This window comes from Physella acuta, unplaced genomic scaffold (assembly GCF_028476545.2).
Source record: "Physella acuta isolate Inbredline_101_S28 unplaced genomic scaffold, ASM2847654v3 ptg002063l, whole genome shotgun sequence".
Lineage (NCBI taxonomy): Eukaryota > Metazoa > Mollusca > Gastropoda > Physidae > Physella > Physella acuta.
The window spans coordinates 7,526-34,414 of NW_026733566.1; the positions used below are offsets into that span (position 1 = coordinate 7,526).

The 26,889-nt window shown below is 33.9% G+C and overlaps 1 protein-coding gene across 1 annotated transcript; it reads left to right on the top strand.

Moving 5' to 3' along the window:
* On the top strand, positions 1-25,395 carry LOC131931952 (von Willebrand factor D and EGF domain-containing protein-like). The gene is made up of 11 exons (XM_059288787.1): positions 1-231; positions 1,471-1,560; positions 2,808-2,956; positions 4,712-4,913; positions 11,215-11,336; positions 12,069-12,129; positions 17,269-17,372; positions 22,533-22,626; positions 22,729-22,834; positions 24,200-24,254; positions 25,068-25,395. Exons 2-11 carry the CDS (start codon positions 1,549-1,551, stop codon positions 25,207-25,209), a joined length of 1,047 nt encoding a protein of 348 aa, XP_059144770.1. The 5' UTR covers positions 1-231; positions 1,471-1,548; the 3' UTR covers positions 25,210-25,395.
* Positions 25,396-26,889: the final 1,494 nt, after the last annotated feature.

Below are 26,889 nucleotides of genomic sequence, written 5' to 3' on the forward strand. Positions count from 1 at the left end.
GAACGCTGCCTGAACAAAACAACAAACATAAGATTCGAAAAAACTTACGATGAAAACTACGTTATTAAATGTGAAATATTGAAGCCAAAGCTTGTGAGTACTGTTCGCCACACTTATCGACTGTATGCAGTGAATAGTTCAGAAGTGTTGAGTGAAAAGAAATTCGACACTCACACCGATTCACATTACTTCAAACCTGAAGATCTGAAAGAAGGACTAGCAGGAAAGCACGTAAGCTTTGCTTTCCAGTTTTGTTTTAATTATACAATGAATACACCAATGGCTGCATATTAATTATAAGGGAAATTATTGAAGAACAGTTAAACATGCTTAGACTATTTTGCACACAATATTAACTTTGCTGTTTCCCTTTGTTTTTTTGTCATTTTATAAATAAACGAGCCGACCCGCGGCATATCATACGCCGCTATTTAGTTGTTTCTACTTTTCAGTTATTCATAATTTGTGAATTCGACACTACCAACGCTGCCACAGAAAATATTTCTTTAAAACACTATAAGTAGCTCGTTAAGGGACGATAACCCCCCTCTCCTTTCCCCCCCCCCCCCTCCGTTAAAGTAAACTCCACTTAGTTACCCCCCCCTACGTTTAAAATAGTTTCAAACTAAATTATCTGCCCCTAATAGTCGTCACTAAACCCGGCTCTGTTTGTAAACATTTAGAGTGAACCACAGCTCACCAGACCATGTAGGGGTGGGGGTGGTAGGGAGCGCGTATACAGCTTGTTTTCTAGCGTCTCCCAGAAGAGAATTATATATATCGATAGTTACTTAAGGCCCCTAAAATCGATTAAAAGATTGTAAAAAAAAACCGATACGACGTGCTAATATGATCGTTAACTTAATCGAATCAGGACAGTCTGCATGCACCTCGGGTGATCTGCCGTACCCTGGGTTTCGCCCTTGAGCACTATGGCGCCCTACATCCGTTTTTAAAGAGCACCCTATAATAGTGACACTGTGGCAATCGACATTCGATGATTATACCTAACAAGGCCAAGTACGCTAGCATCGCCTTGACACCTAAACGGTCACCAAAGTGTGTTCTAACCCACTGTTACGATGAGGTGGGGATTAACATACACCAGATGCGTAGCGCGGGGGGTGCGGACCGCACCGGGTGACACCATTTAGTGGGGGGGGGTGACACCAAGGCAAAAAAAGAGCAAAATATATACAGAAAAATGATAATTCCACTTAATTAAGTGATTAATTCGAGTGTTAAATAGTGTTTTAAGAGATGCAAATCGAAAGTGTCAGGGAGGTGCAAATCGAAAATTGAAAGTTTGTCCCCGGGAAGGGTCGCTACGCCTCTGGATCTGATCAATCAGTCCAGAACAATTCGTGATTCATATTATTTACATATCATTACATATTTACATATCATTACATATATTTACATGTCATTACATATCAACATCGAATAATAGCCACTTTTTTTTAAACGCAGCTGTACTGCTCCTACCAGTACACAGACGCATCAACGGGTGTGAGTTGTAAAGAAGTTAGAAGTGAAAACACTCTCGAAATGGGATATGTTGTAAGTAATTTAAATAAAATTTTCCTCTCAGATAGGCTTCCGTTTAATCTGTACGCCTGCCATATTTTACTATCAGTAACAATTTAGATTTTTAGAGTAAAACAAAATTTCTCTTAACAATCAACCTCAAACCTTCTACCACATATGGTAATGCATAAACGGGCCCCTTTTCAGTAGGGAATGTCATTGATTTACTTTATACGTTTAATTTAGTACTGAAATCAAAAGAGATAATTTTATTGTTTTTTTATATTCTAAAATCCTGATACAAGTAAATTTATTAAAAAGACTGAATTCCTTTTTACATGTAGCCTATATTCGAAACTGTTGTAACATTGTGTATTACAAAAAAAAGAAAATGTATGTGAAATTTCGTTCCCCTACTTTAAACGGTATCAGGTTATTGGCTTTTCATAAACTGAAGTAGAGTAATTACCACTTCCGGTTACCAAACATCGTTCAAAAGCTGATACAGAATTACAAATGTGATATAATATGAAATTTCTTATACATAATTGAAACGGTATTTAGAAGTACACAGACATACGGACAAAATTGCAAACAGTGTTTCTTCCAGACTTTTTTCTCCGGGGGGGGGGGGGGGGGCACTTGAAATTTTCGGGGGGGGGGGGGGGCGGTAAACTTTCTTCGGGGGGGGGGGGGGGCGGACACTGTTAAAACTATATATTTTCTATATAAAATATATAAATTTCATTTCGTTCGGGGGGGGGGGCGGTAAAAAATTTTAGGGGGGGGGGGGGGGCGATGCCTGGAAGAAACTCTGATTGCAAAACTGTGTTTTTCCGACTCAGGAGGTGTAAAACGTCAAGATTTGTGAAAATCGCGACTTCAATTTTACAATACTTCCTCTATTCTTCGTATAAGAGGGAGGAAAAAATTTAATTTAGATAAAATGAGTTTAAAAGGGGGTTGTACTGAAGCGTGACGTCAATTTTTTGGGGGAGGGGGGGGGGGGTCTTGTTTTTTTTTACTATGATGACAATGCAATGAGGCGGAGCGTATCCTCTTTTAATAAATGTATTTATTCAACCAAGCAGCATAAACACTGCATGGAGATATTTTTTTTTTAAATCAAATGCATTTGAAATAAAGTTGCTCTATAACAATTCTACACCATCAACATGATGTGACTAGAAAATAAATAATGTACCCCTCTCTTTGTGTTACGTACTATGAACACTTCCCTAATTTAACTTCTCGCTAAAACATAAATTATATGTCGTCAGTGCCCAGAGAAAAGTGCTAATGTGATGGATTCAGGGGCCAATTTGACGATGGCTCTATTAGGCCCGCAAGAGTTTTATTGCATCAACAACGGCACCACATGCCCAGTCACTGCAACCATCAAGTTCAGAAACAACCTCATGCCTTGCCGGTAAATGATAGCAAGGATGTTTAAAAATTGATGCATACAAAAGCATAATTTTAAAATTATTTCTTACTTTAGGACACTAGTTAAACATTATCTATTATACTGCTTGGAAAACTTGACCATTATATTATATGATGACTCTTTTTTTTGCACATAAAGATCTCTACCTCTCAAAATGTGCCTGTAGCTTCAAATCTTTTAAACCTGTTGTCTTCGAAGGAACTAGAAAGAGGGAAGTTTGGCCCATTTATAAAGGAAAAATTTGGGCAGCTAATTGTGAAGAGCAAGATGTTGCTCTTGTATTAGACCTCTAATCCCAAGGGGAGATACATTATCTATATAACTGTTTTGCAAAAGCTGACGGGAGGAAATCGGGGGTGATAATCCTCATCGCCTAAGGAGCACTGTGATGGGGGATTTATATATATATATATATATATATATATATATATATATATATATATATATATATATATATATATATATATATGCTATATTCTGAGACACTGCAACTATTAAACTTGTGAAGGAGGACGGGAACACTCTTATTCTCCGCAGACAATAATCAAGGATACTAATAACTTCGTTCATGAAATAGCATTAACTTTATTATCACACACTTATAGATCTAGAATCTATTACACAACAGGAAACTATATCTAACCCCCCCCCCCCCCCTCCAATTAACTTCACTGCTGCGTCATCGGTACATTGTCACGTCATGCTGACGTCACACTCACGCCACAAATATTTTACTGAAGACGCGCACAATGCTCTCGCACCAAATCGTCTACAGTCAAGTTTATACTGTCCTCAGTAGCATCTACTAGTCTAGTCCAATTCTATATATCTACGCTATGACAGGCACCTATCCTTTTTAATTTCGGGTTGCCTTATATATTCGTTTCTGACTTTTGTCATCAAGTGAAAAACAATAAAATATATACGACAGAAGAAAAAGGTTAATATTGTAACTTCAAAGATACACTATCGAAATAGTCTCTTTATAGTCTAACCCCTTGTACGACAATGAATAGTAAATTACAATGACTACAAACTATGTTACCGATAGCCAAACTGTTTTATTTTCAATTTGTTTTCATTAAAGTAGTAACCTTTTCAATTGTGATAGATCTAGTTCTAAATATAAGTTGGTTTTTCTAGTGTCTAGCATAATTATATGTGGGCCTATCTTTTTCATCAATTGCAAAGCAGAAATTAGAAATCAGTGGCGGAACTACAGTGCCACCAGACCCCGCAATGCGGGGGGGGGGGGGGGGGGGGGCAGGCAGTTTAGGGGCCCACAGCCGACCTTAATTTATATATATATATATATATATATATATATATATATATATATATATATATATATATATATATATATATATATATATATATATATATATATATGGCAGAGGCGTAGCGTAGCGAGGGGGGGTGCAATTCGACAGTTTGGGAAGGGTCGCTACGCCTCTGATATATGGGGGCCCAAAAAATAATTTGCGGGGCGGACCTTTTTTTTCTAGTTCCGCCACTGCTAGAAATATCCTAATTTTCTAATTGATGTCCATATTGTGATTATATACAACAAGGCTGTGCCTCTCTTATCGGCTTGAATAATTTTGGCAGTGAATAATTTGTATGAGCCACACTTACAAATTGTCTTAGTACTAAATCTTTACGCACATACACATGCACCCAATTTAATATCCCTATACATTACATATTAATTAATTCCTGTTACTTCCATGTGTACAGTACAATGTCCTCGTCACCTGAATCGACCGCAACCAATGGCCTAACTCCAGCGCTCCTGGTAAAAGACAGCTGTACATCGCAGTTCAGTCAGACAAACTGGAAGTCTGGCATCGACGTCGAGTTATTCAAGAACGCCAATACTTTCGTTGGAAAACAAAGTGCTCAGATCACGGTAGAGGCACACTTTGAAATGCTGCAAGGGGTTAGTTTTTACTTCTTATTGTTTGCAATTTATAATCAGCAATTATGAGTACAGTTGTTGATATGGCTACAATCTATACCTACCGACAATCAATGGGGTTGGATTTATTTATTCATATTTATGCCTCTCTCTCTCTCTCTCACACACCAGCCGATCAAACACTATTTTCTATGAAAGACTCAATGAAATTATCAATGACAGAGTCAATGATAACTACCGCTCTCCTGTATTTTTCTCTTAAGAAACTCAATGATAAAGCGTTAGTAGTTATAAAGAGAGAGAGAGTTTATCAAAACGGAAATAATTCAACTCGTTTAATTAATAAAGCGTTAAACGTAATTATTAATTCTTAATTTCTCAGCGATTGATACAATTGTTTAGGGACAGTTAAACTATTTTTTTAAAAATATAGATCCTCGATCTTCATTTATAATTTATTAATTAAAATAAGATTTTAAAAAAAATAATTAAAACAGGTCTTTGTACTATATTATTAAAAAAAACAACTAATGAATATAATAAATAATTTTGACTATTTCTCATTCTAAACCTATCGAATATCTTTTTTTTTTAAATGCAAGGTAATCTTTTATAGAACCTACATGATTAACTTTTCTTCTAATAATAAAAAAAAACTCTAAATAAAAACTATTATTCCTACAAATATTAGAGTAGTCTCCCTTGACAGTTTCTATTCGAATGTATTTTGTGTTAATTTTCGTTATGAAATACAGTTGACTTTTTAAATAAATTATATAAGAAAACAATCTATCTTTGTGTATATATATTTTAAAAAAATATTATTACAATAATTAGAATAGGTGTTACTGGTTAAATAGCAATTATTCTCATTCTAAATCTTTGGCTATCGAGTTTCATGGGTTTTTAAATTTAAGATTATGAACACATTGGCTTGACGAAAATGATTATATACACTTAAATACATACTAAAATTTACTTTTGTTAATAAACCTACACTATTTTATGCACACATACAAAAAAGAATATTACAATATTAGAAAGTTACAACGTCAAAAAAAAAAGGAAACTCCTTTATACTGAATAGTTCTACGTAACAACAAAAATGTAAAAATACATAGTCCTAGAGCACACTAACACATACATATATACATACGAAGATATGTGTGTGTGTAAGTAGGATGTGAGGTGTGTAGACAGGCGGGGTGGAAGGAAAGCAGTTGGGCAGGAATAACGGTAGGTAGGAAAGTAGGTAGGCAGGCAGCAGCGCAGGCAGGTTAGTGGATAGGTAGGTACGTAGGCAGGGAGTTAGGTATGTAGGTAGGTGGGCGTAGGTAGGAAGGCGCCTCACTCGGTATAGTGAGCGATTATAGTAGCCCATCATATTCATAGCGTTTCGCAATTATTAAAACGAACAAAGGTACCATAGTACTCACGGGAAAACCCGGGGAGCTAAATGGAACCCTGCCAGGGCGCCACCAAATCGAATTTTTTTTCGTAGAAACCACCACATGGGTATTAGCATTAACTTCTCAAATTTGAATGACAAACGAATGAAATCTTTGATAATGCTTAAACAAACAAACCCACATATTCGTTTTTGGGGCGCGGGTTTGTCCACACTGCCGCCTAGATGCACCAAGGCTCACTGTATGAAAGCCTTGAGTGTACGTTAATCAACCTCTGTAATAGTGAGGTAGAACACACATTTGCGACCGCCCATGTGTTAGAGACGCGTCCCTTGGCGCTCCAGGGAGCCACTGGTTATATTTCCGCAGGGGCGCCCCTAATTCGGTTTAATTATAAAATGTCGTGTGCCATCGTGTCCCTATTGTAGGGTGCTCTTTAAGGAGGCACTCTCTGTAGAGCCCGGGGCGCTCGCTGTCGCCAACTGCCAGGGCGCCGGCGGGCGCTCATTATTCTACTTAGTGAACATTTATAGTAGCCCATCTAAACCGTAGTGTCGCTCTGGGCCACTCAACCGCCGGGGAGCTGGCGGATGAACCTGGTGTAGTTTTATCACTAAATCTCAGAGGCGTAGCACCATTCCTGGCGCCTAGGGACAAATTTTCAATTTGGCGCCCCCCTCCCTCCCGCCGGAGACAAACTTTCAATTTGGCGCCCCCTCCCCGTATTTTTTAAATATTTATAATGCAAAACTATAGCTAAAATGAGCTTTTAAATTTTTCCAACCATTTTGGCGCCCCTAGGGTTGGCGCCCGGGGACATATGTACCCCCCGCCCCCCCTTGCTGCGCCTCTGCTGAATCTAGTATTACCTATGACCGCAATTGATGAGATAGCCCCTCTGGATTCCCCTCTGGATTCTGAGCTCATAATCGTATAATTAGAAAAATCGAACCCTCCCAGGGTGCCACACTTAAGAATTTTTTTCTTTCTCGAAACCATTTTCACCAACTACCCAAAATTTTATGACTCTCGTACGAACAGTGTAAAATTGCATCTGGCTTTTATTTTTATGGAGAAAAATTGCATTGCTTCCTGTCAGAGACCCCAGATCGAATGGGGCGCCAAAAGGGGTAGACAATTTTTTTAAAAATCCCCATTCTTCAGTAAAATTTAAGAAAACAGATTTATACATGGCTGATATCCTCAATTATTTTATATAGGGGAGTGTATGTAGGGATGGGCGCCTTTTTGCCAGCGTTTGAATAGGGTTGGCACATAATTGATAGTTCGCCCCGGCTGCCGGAATAGGTTGCTACGCTTCTGCTTCCTGCTAGGGTGCCGCCCTGGCGAAATCTTTCCGGGGGGGGGGCGTACGGACACTGTTAAAAGTATTTTTTTCTATATAAATTCCGTTTCGTTCGGGGGTGGGGGGGGGGGGTCGATAGACTTTCTTCGGGGGGTGGGGGGGGGGGGGGGGCTCTGCTCCCCCCTCCCCCCCCCCCCCCCCCCTCCGAATAGATTCCTGGAAAAAACTCTGTTCACAAAGTTTTATGGCGATCCGATGAAAAAGATGTAGTAATTCATATAGGACAAACAGATAAACATACTTTCATTTCTATAAATATAAATAGATATATAGGGCCTACTTTAACTAGTGTCCGCATACCCGCACCCGGAAACTTAGTCACAATTTTCTTTGTTACATTTGAACCCTTTAGGTTAATCAATATTAACAAAATTGAACAAGATGCAACAAATACAGTTAACCAAGAAATTGAACAAATAAAATTCACGTTATCTTTTTATTGTTTTTAGATATAGAGTAGTAACAGACTACCTACAGGTCCTAACTCGCGACGAGGTACACATTTGTATTAAAACACACATCTAAGACATTTTCCATTTAGGTGGGTTTTGCAGTACAGTGGTTTCTTAAGTCGTGGACAAGTGATTGCGCTTATCTCTGTTGAGTAGCTATGTATTCTGTCCTATATTAGACAAATTTGTAAATATATGTCACAATATGGGCATAGAGATGATATAACGATAGCTTATCTTTGCGGACGACGCTAAACTTTGGCATCGACACCACGGCCTACAAGTTCAAATTCGGTCCTTCAAAAATGTTTGAAGTCTCTAGATTAAAACTACTTTTCTCTTTTATGTACCTACTGACCACATCACATGCATTTGTTATGAAAGTCTAAAAACAGAGGCACAAATATATTGTCTAGACTTGTGAGGTCTACAGATTAGGTATTTTGGCAGTTATCTAAGCCCTTGCCTGTTCTGGCTCAAAGCCTTATTCTTTCTCTATGGACGCCTTGCGTAACATGGGATTGGGTTTTTAAGGCGGCATAAAGCTTTATGTTGTTCCTTTTTGAGTACACTAGATTAAAAACTAACGTTTTCAGATGCCTAAAGATGTTTAACCACTAATTAATCAGAATAATGGGTCAATATTTCAATTCTTGGTTTTGGGACACGTTAGTTGCCGGGGTTGAGCTAATGTCGATAGCATAAGGACTGTACCTTGATGCGGGCGTTTTATTTGTTGCCCATCGTAAAAATTGAATGGTTGATGGGGCTTCTTCAAGGGTTTGATTTGCCGTAATGTTAATGATATCATGCATGTGCGGCTTTTCTAAGAAGAAAATGCGTTTAAACACTTTTTAGTTATGCTTTTTTTAAATAGGCAGTACATTCAGTTTATAAAATAAATAAAGCTAGAATTACATTATCCAAGGAGATAAAAGTGCCCATTTGAGTTTATAGTATAGTTTGGTAAAAAAAAAAACATAGCAATTGCCCATACTGATTAAAGGCCTAAATAATTCTTTGAAAAAATCCGGTTATTCGGGTATTCTTTGCTTTTTCTACTTTCTCGTATTTAGAGTATAGAGAGTAAGTATTGAATATTGTACAAAAGTCAGGGGAAATTTTGAAGTTTTCACCGTCCTTCATCTTATAGTAGTATTTGGACTTATTTTAATCGGACAAAATCTCTAAATCCAGATTCATAAAAAATCTATGCGTTTTACCCGTCATCGAATAGGAAAAACTGGACTTTGCATTTCTGCCTGTGTAAATGTCCGTTTGTCTGTAAACAGGATAGCTTAAGTACCGATACAGTTAGATACATAACATTTTATATATAAATAACATGTCAATTTTGTTGTTCTATTTCAGCTTTTCAGCAATTTCCGGTAACCGCAATTAAAACTTCTTGTAATTTCGGTTTTTCAAAAGCGTTTAAATTAAGTACTGTTTCAGTTAGATAGAAGGAATTTCACATATAAGTAAAAGATCTAATTCAAAGTGTATTTGGAAAGCTTGAACGAAATCGCAATTTTAAAAGGGGATCAAATTGAGTTACAAGATTTGCCACAAACCCGCAACAAACAGACATTGCGAACTAAATAAAAGCTTGTAATAATAATATTCTTAGCTAACAATAATGTGGATAGCAACTCAAGGCAGTTGGTATATATGATTTTAAAAACTCAATTTTCAAATACTTAATTTTTACTTTCTCGAATACGAAGCATAGAGGAAGTATTGTAATCGTGCAAAAAAAATCGAAATCGAGAATTTCACAAATCTCAACGGTTTACGCGTCCATGAGTCGGAAAAACATAGTTTTGCAATTGTGTCCGCATGTCTGTGTGTGTATGTATGTGTATGTATATGTGTGTGTTTGTCAACACGATAACTTCAGAACCGTTACAGCTAGGTAGATGAAATTTTATATATGAGTATTATATCAAACTTGTAGTTTTGTATCAACCTTTTAGCGATTTTCTATAAACGGAAGTGGAACTTGCTAGTTTTTCAAACAGATCTAATTTTTTGTTGTCTATTAAACTTTGAGTAATATCTGTTTACCGGAATTAGTAATTTACGCTTTTTCCGATTTCTCAAAAACGCAAATGAATTCTTAAAGCCCTAATAATATTCCGCAACAGTAGCGTAGCCAGGATCGTCACATGGGGGGGGGGGGGGGTTCAAATTTTTTTTCCAGCATTATATTTGCACCCCCCCCCCCCACTCAACTTTCGATTTGCACCCCCTCAAACTTTATATATATATATATATATATATATATATATATATATATATATATATATATATATATATATATATATATATATATATATATATATATATATATATATATATATATACCGAGGGGTCTATGGGGGGTACTAACCCCCCTAACCCCCCCCCCCCCCACCTACGCCACTGTTCTGCAATTTTATATACATGTTGTTTGCCGTTCACTTGGTGCGTGATGCTTTTTTCTACGATATTCTATTCTATTTTAAAAGTTTAAGTAGTTAAAAATTGATTAAAAATCGTATCTATTTCCGGAGTTGCCATCCTCCGTAGTGTTATAAAAAAAAATTCGAGGAAGTTTACGGGAGATCACTCCCAATTTATTTTTTCAATTATTTTAAAAATTTAATACAGAAATAGTTAATAAGAAAATAGTTTTGATTCTAAGAAATTTACTCAAGTATAAATTGCAACTTGTTTTTACAACACATTTTTTTCGTGGTACTTTTGTCGTTCGCCGTGCGTCCAAGAAACGTCAAATATTTCAACTGCCCTACGGTTTTTTCGAGCTTGAAACGTATTAAACTAAAAACGTTTATGATAGATCTAAAAATAAGAGGATCATTTTATTAAAAATAATAATGAATCAATTATACCACTTAGAAAGAAAAGCGTGTGTTACTGTAAAATATGTCGATGGTGTGCTATATGTAACAACTTTTTTGATACATTCTAATAATAATTTTTTATGAAAAACATTATAAATTGAAAACATGTTGAAAAAACAATGAACATTTATTAAAATTATTACAATATCAGCTTTGGTAATCACGTTTGATGTTTCTGTCTTCTTTCAGACAAAACTAGAAAGTCTTAAGACATGTCATCCAGTAACAATGCGGTTTCACCAAGAACAGATACCTCCAGAATCGTGTTGGTCTTACACAGATCCCCACATCCGAACATTTAGTTTCATCAGGTAAGACACATTATATACATCCAAACATATATAATCTTTATATAACGACTAAAATTTATTATATAGTTACCACTGTTTTTACTTTTACGCATAACGTAAAGAAAATATTAAATACATTCACATTGCTAAAAAGAATTAAAGGATCAATGTTAAATATTATTTTCGTTTAGATTCCTAGAAAAAAGGAAACATTTTTATAATATCAGGGTTGAAAAAATTCATTTAACTGTTTTGTAATTTTCCAAGGGAGGTAATTTAAAAAATAAATTCAACTCACGCTAATTTTTTAAAAAATGTGATTTCAACATCTACGGACCTCCTAAAAGGAAATAGTGTTGCAATAATATAATTAGCAAAATGTGAATGCACATGTATGAGTGTTGTCTTTTGTGTTTGTGTGTTGCGTTTGTGTTTTCGTTTCTGTTTGCATTGTGTTTGTTTGTGTTGTGTTTGTGTTGTGTTTGTGGCGTTTGTGTTGTCTTTGTGTTGAGTTTTTGGCGTTTGTGTTGTGTCTGTGTTAAGTTTGTGTTGTATTTGTGTTGCGTTTGTGTTGTGTTTGTGTTGTGTTTGTGTTGTGCTTAGTATTGTTCTGCTCCCAAGTTGGCATCTTTAAAAAAGAATTTAAAGTGGCGGCGCACGGGTATGCAGCTAATATATATATATATATATATATATATATATATATATATATATATATATATATATATATATATATATATAATTATTAATTAGTATCACTTCCATGGCTCCTGGAAACTACCTGATGTATAAACATCATTTTACGGACACTGAGGTATGATTTTTTTATTCAATTTCCAGATAGCTTTATATGTATATATATATATATATGTATATATATATATATATATATATATATATATATATATATATATATATAAATATATATATATATATATATATATATATATATATATATATATATATATATATATATAATTTATTTATTTATTTATTTATTTATTTATTTATTTTTTATTTTTTTTATTTATTTATTTATTTATTTATTTATTTATTTATTTATTTATTTATTTATTTATTTATTTATTTATTTATTTATTTATTTATTTATTTATTTATTTATTTATTTATTTATTTATTTATTTATTTATTTATTTATTTATTTATTTATTTATTTATTTATTTATTTATTTATTTATTTATTTATTTATTTATTTATTTATTCGTTTGGCATAAAAACTAGACTAAAATAAGGTGTGCAAACTCGGTTTCTCTTGACTGCTTAGTTTACTGTGCTCCGTCCCTAGCTGCGGAGTCAAAAGTTCACATTGACAGAAATAAAAACGACCGTGGGAAAACGGTCTCTGTAATATCTGTAATACTCATAATGATCTATTATTCCAAAACTTTCCATGACACAAAATTGAGGGGGGGGGGGAGTGTTTGTGTGTGTGGGGGGGGGGGGGTTGAGGTTTGTATTTCTTTCTACCATTCAGATTGTGCACTTTTAAAACCTGGGAAACAGAAGACTGTTCTAATATTAATTTACTTGAGGGCTGATTAAGTGATGTTTGGCTTAAGACTGTCTAAATTAATATTTTATTTATTGTTTTAGTGTACATTTTTTTCCAGTTAAGTTAGAGTCCCCAGTCTATGATTTAGCTTTGCTTGAAATATTTATTTTAACGCGATGTCCGTGTATTTTGTGAAAAACAAATCAGAATTTACTCCAAATTTGCCATAAAGTCGATCTATAAATAGCCGCTGCTAAAAGATAATTATCACATAGACATAACAATAACAGACAAACTCAGAATTTATGGAATAACCTATACCAGCGATCCCACAAAAAAACGACCAAGAAACCTGGGCCACACTAAAAAATGAAATAAATTACAATCTGGAAAAATGCCAATACTGCAATACAACCATTTTTGCCAGAGTAAACAGATATTCATTTATAAAAAAAAAAACAAGCTCATTATAGAGTTCATTTTCATATAAACATTGGCCACAAAACTACAAAACAAATTAAATGGAGGTACAGGGCTACAGGACATTCATACTAAAATAAACACCTTCCGATTAAAACATCTGGATAGATTAAAGATAGAACCACATTATCATCCATTAGCACAATACTACATAGGTTTAAACATAAAGAGCATTTTAAAATTAAACATCACAACACCACACTAAGGGGGGAAATGACATAGGCAGCTTTTATAAAGAAACGCTAGCAACATTAAAAGGAAACAAAAGCATTATTGGTAAAGACACACAAAAAATATACGACATCCTAATCAAACAACAAGCGATACCCTTATACACGAGAATTAGTTGGGCCAGGGAACACAATATAATAGACATTAAAGATACATTTAGAAACCTACATAATAAACGAATTATACCAAAAGAAAGGGAGGTTGCATACAGACTGATTTTTTAATACAATGTTGTTTTTTTAAATGACCCGTTTGCTAGAACTATTTTGTAATGCGACGTTCCTCAGTATCACATATGGAACAATTCAAAAACAATTTATTAGACGCAAGCAGGGTAAAGCTGTTGAAGGTCACCCAGAAAACCGGTCTTGTGCGGCTCTCGGTCGCGTGTACACCGTACACCCATTACATTATGAATGCTTTTTCTTGCGTTTACTTCTGCATGTGCAACGTGGACCTACATCTTTTCTCGATCTCAAAAATGTGAATGGACAAATGTGCAAGACGTTTAGAGAGGCATGTTAGAGACAAGGGCTCTTAGACCATGACAATCATCGGGACACTGAGCTCGAAGAAGTGAGTGCTACAAAATCCAAAGAGTTAAGACATTTATTTTGTCTGCTTATGACATCTTGTTCAAACCTGTGAGGAAAATAAAATACTTAAAAAAAAACTTTTTAAAAAACCACGTTTTTCTTGTGGACTAAAAAGTAGAAAATAACTATTTACATACATTTGATGACAAAAAACGTGGGTACGTTCACCATCAAATTTCCCGACCCATCTGCCCGACCCACGTTTTTTGTCATCAAATGTATGTAAATAGTTATTTTCTACTTTTTAGTCCACAAGAAAAACGTGGTTTTTTAAAAAGTTTTTTTTTAAGTATTTTATTTTCTCCTTTTTAGTCCGTTGCTACACATGAAAAACGTGGTTTTTAAAAAAGTGTTTATAAATACACCCCCCCCCCCCAACGGGACGAAATTAGAAAATATATAATTTAAGTAGAAAATATATACTTAAATCCAACCCCCCCCCCCCCCACACACACACACATACACACGGAAATTTTCAGTGACCCCTCCCCATCCTGCGAAAATGTCTGAAAGACTACCTTAACAGGTCCCATATCCCAGAAAGAGCTACCTAACAACCTGGCCCATATCCCAGAAAGAGCTTTCTTAGCCTTGCCAACATCCTCGAGGGATAGACTAGCTAATCCCAGCATTACAGTGTATACTAAGATCGTATACTACACGGCCCAGTTCTAGAAAGATTCAACTTTTTTTCCCCCGAATAGAAGCTGGTCATTGTGCCGACTATACACGCTGTTCAGTTTGTCTATATAAAGACCGTTTAGTTTTCCCATATAAAAGATGTTCAGTTTGCCGATGTAAAGGCTGTTTAATTGCCCCATATAAAGGCTGTTCAGTTTGCCCTATATAAAGGCTGTTCAGTTTGCCCTATATAAAGGCCGTTCAGTTAGCCCATTCAAAGGATATTCAGTTTGCACCATATAAAGGCTGTTTAATTTGCACCATAGCAGAAAGACCTGGAGACGTGACCTGGAAGAAGACACCAAGAAGATTGGATACACCTGGGGACTGTTGAGAGACTAGACCAGGACAGAGACACCTGGAAAGCTCTTGTCAGCGGCCTATGTCCCAGTAGGGACGACAGGCAAACATGATGAGTCCACAAGAAAAACGTGGTTTTTTAAAAAGTTTTTTTTTAAGTATTTTATTTTCTCCTTTTTAGTCCGTTGCTACACATGAAAATCGTGGTTTTTAAAAAAGTGTTTATAAATACACAGACTAAAAAAATCTTGAGCGACCAGGATTCGAACCTGGGTTGTCGCGGCCACAACGCGAAGTACTAACCACTATACGATCACGGCCAGCGCGCTCACATGGATTGGGGCCGAAGTAACTGTGTCAATAGGCCTCAAGTCTTGTCGGTATCTTTAGAAATCATGTCCTCAATTTTATGGTCCTTGGGGCGTAATTAAATTAAGCTAATTACGGTCACTAATTGCTAGTTTTTATGATTGCATCTGAAATTGTTAGGCGAAAGTAGCATGCATGCCAAATTTCAGGTCTCTAGAGCAATCAGAAGTGGGCTAATTTTCGATGTCAATTTTAACAACAAACAAACAAACAAACGCGAAGCTGAGTTAAGAAAAACGTGTTAAAATACAAAACTTGTATGAGCGAAGATTTTCAAATCAGAAGACAAACTTCTTTTAATGTTGATTTGAATTCAAATCAAGAAAGTTTCAACCAAACCCTATGAGCGTTGGAAGAACACTGCGCTTCAATCAATGAAAAGTTTTTTTTGAAAGCTCTTTTATAGACACACCTGCACCAAGCGTTGTTTTTATCCAGCTTCTTCTTCTTATTCGTTCTTAATTTTTAGTGTTGGGAGGGATCGAGCCTTATCTGCCAGAGGGTTTGAACTCGAGACTTTTTTCGAATTTATCAACCATGAGCTTTGCCGACTCGACCATGCTTCCATCGCAATTAAGGATTACGTGTCAACTGGTTATGCGCCATTGAGGTTATTGACTCCGATTTCAGCCTGCTTTTCTATTTGGATTTGCTTCCATAGCCTTTGTCCAACCAAGAACAAACTACAAGGCAGCAGTTGTTTGATTTTGGAGTTGTCTCTCTTAGAAGAGTGGCTGTCCCCAGCTAACGAGCCTCATCTGCCCGATGGTTCGAACTCGAGACTTTTCGGTTTAGCAACCATGAGCTTTACCGACTCGACCACGCCGACCCTTTTTATCCAGCTAATTTTCCTCATCTACTAAACAATAAGTAATGTCTTTGTGTAAATAATGGATTGTTTCTTCATTCTTCATTTGTACACTGTGTATAAGTTTTAAGTAATACGGGTTTTTAGAGCAATGTTAAAGAACACAATTTTTTAAAGTATTGTGTGAGCTCATTTCCGCTGTTAATATTTATATATATATATATATATATATATATATATATATATATATATATATATATATATATATATATATATATATATATATATATATATATATATATATATATATATACATATATATACATATACATATACATATACATATACATATACATATACATATACATATACATATACATATACATATACATATACATATACATATACATATACATATACATATACATATACATATACATATACATATACATATACATATACATATACATATACATATACATATACATATACATATACATATACATATACATATACATATACATATACATATTCATATACATATACATATACATATACATATACATATACATATACATATACATATACATATACATATACATATACATATACATATACATATACATATACATATACATATACATATACATATACCAATACATATACATATACATATATATAAAAGTCGCTCAGAAATATTTTATGCGGGTAGACTTTTTTCTAGTTCCGCCACTGATTATTACAAATTTCGTCTAATATGCAATAAATGTTGTCTTAACGCAAATACAAAAAAAAAATTGTGAATTGTTCTTGAGTCTCTAGACGTAGTGTCAGGTAAAAAAAAATATTTTTGATAGAAGTAAGTAAAATCTCGTTCGTAAGTTTCCACCCATAACGACAGACAGAGAAATACACTTAAATTTTATATCTCGTTCAATAGTTAACTTTGAAAAGATTTTTTCATTCTGTTACAGGTACATACCAGACAACGCCAATGTATTGAATATATCGATGATAAGGAAATTGGTTGCAACCAGGCAGTGTCAATCAGGTCGAGAAATAATGTGGTCGTGTACGAGTAAGTGAAGTAAACCGCACAAATCAAACGGTTCTAACAAACCAGTGCTTAGAATGTCAATATTTGTGCGAAACGTATTAGACTGTTTAATTTTTACTTTCTCGAATACGAATTATAGAAGAGGTATGGTAATCGTTTAAAAAATAGATTTTTCACAAATCTCGACGTTTTACACTTCGTTAAGTCAGAAAACCATAGTTTTGCAATTTTGTCCAGTATGCCCGAGTGTGTGTATGTCTGTGTGTAAGTCTGTAAACACGATAACTTGAGTACTGTAACAGGTAGGTTGATGACATTTCATATGTAAGTATATTATAATATAATATGTACTTTTGTATCAACTTTTCAGCCATTTCCGAAAAAAAAACTTATCCTCATTTAAATTTTCAAAAGCCTATAACTTGAGTACTATTTCAGATAGATTAATGAAATTTCACATGTTAGTAAAATATCTAATTCTCTACCATCTGTAAAACTTTGCGAAATTTCCGTTCACCAGAAGTAGTAATTTATGCTATTTCCGATTTCTCAAAAAACATAAATGAGTTGATCAAGTACTAATAATATTCCATACATATCTTTTCCTTTTATTTGGTGCGCAATTCTGTTTTTCTACGAGATTCCATTCTATTTTAAAAATTGCAAGTAATTAAAAATGGATTAAAAATCATGTCTATATTGCCACCCCCCGTTTTTTTATATAAGAATATTCGAGAAAGTTTAGAGGAGATCACAACGGGTGTTTTTTTGACGAGTATTGTGTCAAGCATACTCTATCGAATCTTAGCGCATATAAATGTATAGCCGCAACTACAGAACTGCTTGTTTGGCTTAGGGTAGGTCTAGTTGGACAAGAGGTCCCATAATAATTAATAGTGTGGTTTAGCTAGTTCAGGGGTCGGCAACCTTTAGAGACGGAATAGCCAAAGGTTCCAATTTACTAAATGTCCCAGTTCTTAAAGAGCCACTACAATTTTATTTTCTCGTATACAAAGTACCTATAGAGAAAGTATTGTAATCGTGCAAAAAAATCGAGATTGGAAAAAAACATAGTTTTGCAATCTTGTCCGTATATATGTGTCTGTGTGTATGTGTGTGTGTGTGTAAACACGATAACTTAAGTACCGTTACAGCTAGGTTGATGAAATTTCATATATAAGTATTATATCAAATTTGTAGATCTGTATTAGCTTTTCAGCGATTTCCGATAACCGAAAGTGGAACTTTTTCTACTTTCAATTTTTCAAAAGCCTATAACTTGAGTATTATTTCAGATAGATAAATGAAATTCCACATGTAAGTAAAAGATCTAATTCTCTGCCTTTTATCAAGTTTTGAGTAGTTTCTGTTAATCGGAAGTAGTAATTTACGCTATTTCCGATTTCTCAAGAAAACGCAAGTAAATTTATAAAGTACTAATAGTATTCCGTTTTATGATACACATTTTGTTTGGCGTTAACATGGTGCGCAATTCTTTTTTTCTACGAAATTCAATTTTTTTTAAAGTTTAGTATGTAAAAATGGATTAACAATTATGTCTCTGTCCCGAGTTGCCGTCCCCCGTAGTGTTATTTAAGAATATTCGAGAAAGTTTAGGGGAGATCACTCCCGGTTTATTATTTCAAAATTATGGTATTTGTATAGGTAAATAAAATTGATTTATGTATTACAAATAAATAGTTTTAAATATGAAATAATGTATATTATTTCAAAAACCTACAAATTTTCCGCACAAAAAAATATTAAAGTATTTATTTAGCTCTGCTATAAACAATAATAAACAATATAACTATAGAACTATCCCAATCAACTTTAGAAGCTAATAACATATTTTTAATTTCTTTACGGACATCACCATCTCAGTGGGTGTCTCTCATTAGCCAGACATACGTCAACACGGCATACTATGAATAACTGGCTTCGGTATCGTTTTGATTACTGCATCGTTCACTTCTGTCCATACAGTGTTCCTTCCAGACTTTTTTTCTCCGGGGGGGGGGGAGGGGCAACATTTTTCGGGAGGGCGGACATTAGTAAAAGTGTATGTTTATATGTTTACTATATAAATTCCATCTCGTTCGGGGGGGGGGGGGGAGAGGCGGTAGACTTTCTTCAGGGGGGGGGGGGGGAGGTTGCATGGTGCCCATGCAGTGTCAGCTGTCCGTATAATCTCTACTGCGTCTATTTTCACTGTTCTTTAATGAGTGTTTTTATCCTGTTAAGTTGTTTCTCTTTACAGTAATATTTTTTCATGAGTTTAGAAATTGAAATAATATAATCATTAAAATGTGCGCATGGAACATGAGAGCCGCACCTTGACATCGAAAACATTGTATATTCCAGACTTTTTTCTCTTCTCTTGAAATGTTCGGGGTGGCGAACTAAAATTTCCGTAAGTGGGGTGTGGACACTGTTAAAGTATATATTTTCTATATACATTCAATTTCAAACGGGGGGGGGGGGGGTGTTTGCTCCCTCCCGAAGAGATGCCTGGAAGAAACTGATCAAAAAAGCTGCAAGTTGCCGACACCTGAGCACAGTTATAGTTTATTCAGTAGCGTACGCAGGGTGGGGGGGGGGGAGTAGGGGATAATAGTAATAAATTTGTCTTTATTTATTTGCGTTTTTTTCGGATTTCTGCTATGCAGGTGTGTTTATTTACTAAATCCACATGCCTTGCTGCCTTTTTAATACAAGATGACTATACACAAAAATAAACCAATTTTAAAAAAAAAAAAAAAAATATACTTTTAATTCATTCAAAATTGGTTTCAAACAGTTGTGAGATTTAATTAATGATATAAAATATATAGCTCAAATGCAACACATGAATATAGTAAAAATAAATCATAAAAAGGTATTAATAACAAGCTTTTATATACTAATGCACTAAAAGGTATAAAATAAATGAGTTTATTTAAATATATAGTAATACACTACTATTTAAATAACTATAAAGAAAAGCGTGGGTCACTTTATTATCTATTGAATACTTTTACTAATGTTTACGAGACGCAAGCTTAATAATAATGCGCAGCGTATCAATGTGGTCGGTACATGACCTGTCTCGACGTAAACCAGCTTGTTCTTGTCTCAGCTTTTTGTCCAAGGCATCTCTAAGTCTCTTTAGGATGATTCTTGTCAGCATCTTACTTGGGAGTGAATGAAGCATAATCCCTCTCCAGTTGTTGCATTGTGTCAGGCAGTGGCGTAGGCAGGGGGGTGGGGGTTAGGGGGGGTTATAACCCCCCATAGACCCCTCGGTATATATATATATATATATATATATATATATATATATATATATATATATATATATATATATATATATATATATAAAGTATGAGGGGGGTGCAAATCGAAAGTTTGAGTGGGGGGGGGGGTGCAAATCAAAAGTCTGAGGGGGGGTGCAAATCAAAAGTCTGAGTGGGGGTGCAAATCGAAAGTTTGTCCCCGGGTAAAAATTGGAACCCCCTCCCCTTGAGACGATCCTGGCTACGCCACTGGTATCAGGTCTTCTTTCTTTTGCAGTTGTATCAGGTAGCCCAGTTTCCAGCCAGTTAGGTTTATCTTATCTTCCCAAATCTGCTTTAGTAAAGAATGTCATTTGTTTGCTGAAATGGCTGGGTCTGCTTTGAGTGCATCTGGTGGGATCCAGTCCGGGCCAGCTGCTTTGCCATTTTTCATGCTCTATTGCTCTTATTATTTTTAACGTTGCAGGGGGGTGATCTGTACCCCCATTTAGTAAGTGATTTGCAGGTGGTATATCAGTGATGGTTTATGAGAGAGGATGGGTTAAAATCTCCTCAATGTACTGTTTCCATCTGTTTAACAGTTCTGTGTCACTTGTTAAGATATATCCTACTTTAACCTTCACTGGTTGGTTGGGATTAATATCTTTGCCTGATAGGGTTCTAGTTACTTCATAGAACCTCTTCATGTTTGCATTTAAGCTTTGTTTATGTTATGTTAGCGTTAGTGTTTGTGTTTGCATTGTGTTTGCGCTTGTGTTTGTTTTTTCTTTAGTGTTTGCGTTGGGTTTGTTTCGTTGTGATTGTGTTTAGTTTTGTTCTGTTCCCAAGTTGGTACATTTAAAAAAGAATTACCATGGCTGAGCACAGGTATGCAGCTAGTTCTTATATAACACTACGCGGATGGTAACTCGGGATATATGTAAGCCCTGCTAGGAGGGGATAACTAAAATCTACCCTTCTAGGCTTAACTAACTACTGTCCGGTCAGTGCAAGTCCGGCTAAACCCAGACTAGTTAATAACCTAACCTTAGCCTAAATAAAATAAAAACAAAAAACTTTTAACATTTTAGTAAATTTATTAACTGGAACCAATCGAAATAGAAAAAAATTAATAGATAAAAAACTACAGACACTAAACAAAACAATATACACAAAACACGACTAAACAAAACTCAACGGGACAAAACACCCTATTTCGGACTACGTCATAGAAAAAGGTTATCTATGTGAAACAGTACTAAAGTTATAGGCTTGTGAAAAGCCAAAAGTAGAATAAGTTCCACTTCCGGTTATCGGAAATTGATGAAAAGTTGAAACAGAACTACACATTTGATATATTACTCATATATGAAATTTCATCAATCTAGCTGTACCGATACTTACACATACAATGATACACAGAGACATACAAACTAAATTGCAAAACTATTTTCCGACTCAAGGGAGAGTAAAACGTGAAAATTTCGATATAGATTTTTCGCACGATTACAATACTTCCTCTATACTTCGTATACGAGAAAGTAAAAATGTAAAGTATTAAAGTATTAAAACTGTTTGTCTTTTTCTGTCTAATCTGTAACCACACTGTTGTGTGCTGATGAAGACCTTGGGTCGAAACGTCCATAGTATTTGTAACTGTCTTTAACTTGTGAGGTAACTAACACTATCTTTAATAATAGCTGAATTAACCTCACTGCAGTTATCATTTGTAATTAAAGTATTAAAGCGTGGGTCGCTTCTTAAATTCTAGTAAACGTTTTAATACATAACATTATAGCGGCCAACGCTTTATTTTTAGTTATTTAAATAATAGTTCATTATTATATAATTACAGAAAATCATATATTTTATCCTGTTTATTGCATTATGATTTTTAAAAATTATGCATTTTTCCATATATTTCAAGAGTAAACGACGGCCTGTTAAAAGAAAAAAGACTTATGAATGACACTTTGGTACCAATAAACATAAAAACCGTAAGAACAGAACGCAGTTATGAGGTATTTCTATATTTAATTTGAAGGCGAAATCACCAAAATTAAGTATAAAATTTGCATAAAATTATATATATCATTACTCACGTGAATTGTTTGTTTCAAAAGGTGCATCTCTCCAACGGGGATGTCGTCTATGTGTGGCTAGAAAAAACAAAATTTTCTCTGACAGTATACATTTTGTCATTAACAGCAAATTTGAACAACATTGAAGGTAATGTTGAACTTTTAATTGTATAGTCAAATGTATAAAAATGAATCATGAGAAACAAATGTGGAAATGTTAAATCTTTACAAAAACAAGATTATTCAACTTTCATAGATTGAAACCACTAAAACGAAAGTCTTAATTCATATTATTTACAAAGTATAAAATGATGCCTATATCTTCTTTTTAAATTGTAACATTGGAATGGCTTTCCCCTAACAAAATAAAGTATTACACGGTGGGGTGAAACTACTATACTGCCAGACCTATTAGGGAGCCCAAAAATCGTTGTAAACTGTACTTAATTATTTTTTTACTTTAATAAAAACACGCCGCGTCAGAAAAAATTCTTTGAAAAGAAAAGTCAAAATCCATAGCTCAATCGGCCGCCTGTGTTTTACAACAGACGAGTACATGATGTACAGTGCGTCTTTATTTGTTTTTACCTTTATAACTTTTAACATAAATGTTACTTTAAATTGATATACATTGTGTTGTCACATTTTGTTTTATTTAAAAATAAATTTCGGGGGAAAAGTCGGCACTATTGAAGTTATCTTACAGCAGTTTTGTCGAAACCGTCCTTTAAGTTCCTTTCACAACACTACGCCACTCCCGCCTTAGCCTCACAAGTAGCAGATAGATAAGTGAACCGTTATTAACTACCTCACTGTAAATTCTACACTTTTGTGGGGCTCAAAGCCCGAAAAAAAAAAAACAATACATTTATTTATTCCAAAATTATTTTGTTCTTTTAGCTTAATAGTGGTTTTGTAAAAGACAAACAGATCTACAACAGCAGTGATTGTTCTAATGTAACTAACACACACTGCTCCGTAGAGAAAATATCTACATGAGCTGTAGTGTGAAAGATAGGTAAACGTTCACACTATTTCCATGACTTATTGCGCTTCATTAAATAGTCTAAAAGCCAATTAAGCTGTTTTTATATAGTTTTGCTTAAGCAAGTTAAACAGCTATTGCTTCTCTGTAATTCTTAATTTATATATACATAGGTTGGCCAAAAATATTTTTGCGGGGATTCCGCAACTGACTTAACTGATTGTCAACTTTTTGAGCGTCATATAGGCCCTTCACTCCAATTCCAGCCTGCTTTTCTATCTGGATTTACTTCTATAAGCTTTGTCCAACGAAGAGCACGCCAGAGGGCATTTGTTCAGTTTTTGAGTTTTTCTCTTAGATGGTTTGCTGTCCCCAGCTATTTAGCCTCATCTGTCCGGTGGTTTGAACTAGGGATGAATAATTCCAACAAAGATATTAACTCCTTAAGCGCACATTGATATATTTAGTTTCTAGAACCTAATTTCCAATCAATGAAAATCAATAAACAATATTTGAATTTATTAACAGGGTTCTGCAGCTTAAAGAATCAAGCTACGGCAACAAAAGATATAGAAGCTCTAAGGTATATATTTCAAAATCAACTACATTTCTTCTTCTTTTTTTCTACCTATTTTTGTAAATCCATTTTTGCCTCAGGTGGAAAAATATTATATAATGAATTATGATTTTTCCACTAAATGAGTTTTACTTGCCATTATGAAAAACTACAGTTTACACTGTCCAAACTATTCAATAATTGATATAGTATTTTATATCATATTTATTATTTCTTTGTGATCTATTTTTTTTTTCGAAAATGCATCTCAAATTACTTTTATACACCAATTATCTGTAAAGGAAAATATTTATTAAGAGTCATTTAGAATATTTAAAAAACTGACATTAAATTAAATCTTTTATATATTTATTATATATTTATTATAATTATTTTTAAACATTTAAAAAATAAAGACAGATATTGTGTTAATTAAATTAGTAATATGTTTTCATCAAATTATAAGTGTTTATAATCAAAATACAAAGACATATTATATGCATTTTTTATATCTTATCTCTAAGTACTGTATCATTCCCTCTTTGTTTAAAATATTTTTTAATCAAATTTTATTTGACTCACAACTACTTTTCAATTACTATATGAGACAGTTTATCGAATTTATAACTACAAAAGTGAGCAAAGTTCGTGGAAGTGACTTAAGTGTCAATAGGCGTAGCGACCCCTCATATATATGAGTGTGTGTGTGTGTGTCTGTCTGTGTGTCTGTGTGTGTGAGAGTGTGTGAGTGTGTGCGTGTGTTTACTTTTGTTTTTCTTTTTTCTTTATTTTTTTTTCTTTTTTTTTATAAAAAAATAATTGAATTGTTTCCATTTTCAGAGTTCCTGATAACACAGCAGCAAATTTTGAATCCATACAGAAACGGACAAAATCTGCTGGTTTAAGAAAATACTGCAAATGTGGAGAAGGCACCGAAAATTGTTTAGATACCTTCCAGTATTATCATTGTGAACATCCTTAAAAAATGTAACTGGATTTTCTCTGATTCTTGCATTTCTCTATTTACCTTAGAGTTATGAAGTTTTTTTTGTGCATAAAATATGTAATTGAATTTTCTCTGATTCTTGCATTTCTCTATTTACCTTAGAGTTATGAAGTTTTTTGTGCATGAAATATGAAACTGGTTTTTCTCTGATTCTTGCATTTCTCTATTTACCTTAGAGTTATGAAGTTTTTTTGTGCATAAAATATGTAATTGAATTTTCTCTGATTCTTGCATTTCTCTATTTACCTTAGAGTTATGAAGTTTTTTTTGTGCATAAAATATGTAATTGAATTTTCTCTGATTCTTGCATTTCTCTATTTACCTTAGAATTATGAAGTTTTTTTGTGCACAAAATATGTAATGGAATTTTCTCTGATTCTTGCATTTCTCTATTGACCTTAGAGTTATGAAGTTTTTTTGTGCATAAAATATGTAATTGAATTTTCTCTGATTCTTGCATTTCTCTATTTACCTTAGAGTTATGAAGTTTTTTTGTGCATAAAATATGTAATTGAATTTTCTCTGATTCTTGCATTTCTCTATTTATCTTAGAGTTATGCAGTTTTTTTTGTGCATAAAATATGTAATTGAATTTTCTCTGATTCTTGCATTTCTCTATTTACCTTAGAGTTATGAAGTTTTTTTGTGCATGAAATATGAAACTGGTTTTTCTCTGATTCTTGCATTTCTCTATTTACCTTAGAATTATGAAGTTTTTTTGTGCATGAAATATGAAACTGGTTTTTCTCTGATTCTTGCATTTCTCTATTTACCTTAGAGTTATGATGTTTTTTTGGGCATAAAATATGTAATTGAATTTTCTCTGATTCTTGCATTTCTCTATTTACCTTAGAGTTATGATGTTTTTTTGGGCATAAAATATGTAATTGAATTTTCTCTGATTCTTGCATTTCTCTATTTACCTTAGAGTTATGAAGTTTTTTTGTGCATAAAATATGTAATTGAATTTTCTCTGATTCTTGCATTTCTCTATTTACCTTAGAGTTATGAAGTTTTTTTGTGCATGAGATGTGAAACTGGTTTTTCTCTGATTCTTGCATTTCTCTATTTACCTTAGAGTTATGAAGTTTTTTTGTGCATAAAATATGTAATTGAATTTTCTCTGATTCTTGCATTTCTCTATTTATCTTAGAGTTATGAAGTTTTTTTTTTGCATGAAATATGAAACTGGTTTTTCTCTGATTCTTGCATTTCTCTATTTACCTTAGAGTTATGAAGTTTTTTTGTGCATGAAATATGAAACTGGTTTTTCTCTGATTCTTGCATTTCTCTATTTACCTTAGAGTTATGCAGTTTTTTGTGCATGAAATATGAAACTGGTTTTTCTCTGATTCTTGCATTTCTCTATTTACCTTAGAGTTATGAAGTTTTTTTGTGCATAAAATATGAAACTGGTTTTTCTCTGATTCTTGCATTTCTCTATTTACCTTAGACTTATGAAGTTTTTTTGTGCATAAAATATGTAATTGAATTTTCTCTGATTCTTGCATTTCTCTATTTACCTTAGAGTTATGAAGTTTTTTTGTGCATGAAATATGTATTTGAATTTTCTCTGATTCTTGCATTTCTCTATTTACCTTAGAGTTATGAAGTTTTTTTGTGCATGAAATATGAAACTGGTTTTTCTCTGATTCT

Bases quoted from the DNA above. Each gene is read 5' to 3' on its own strand.
- LOC131931952 (XM_059288787.1), top strand. The intron at 11,337-12,068 runs GTAAGACACATT...ATTATTAATTAG, and splicing joins CGAACATTTAGTTTCATCAG to TATCACTTCCATGGCTCCTG. The intron at 17,373-22,532 runs GTAAGTGAAGTA...ATATATTTCAAG, and splicing joins AATAATGTGGTCGTGTACGA to AGTAAACGACGGCCTGTTAA.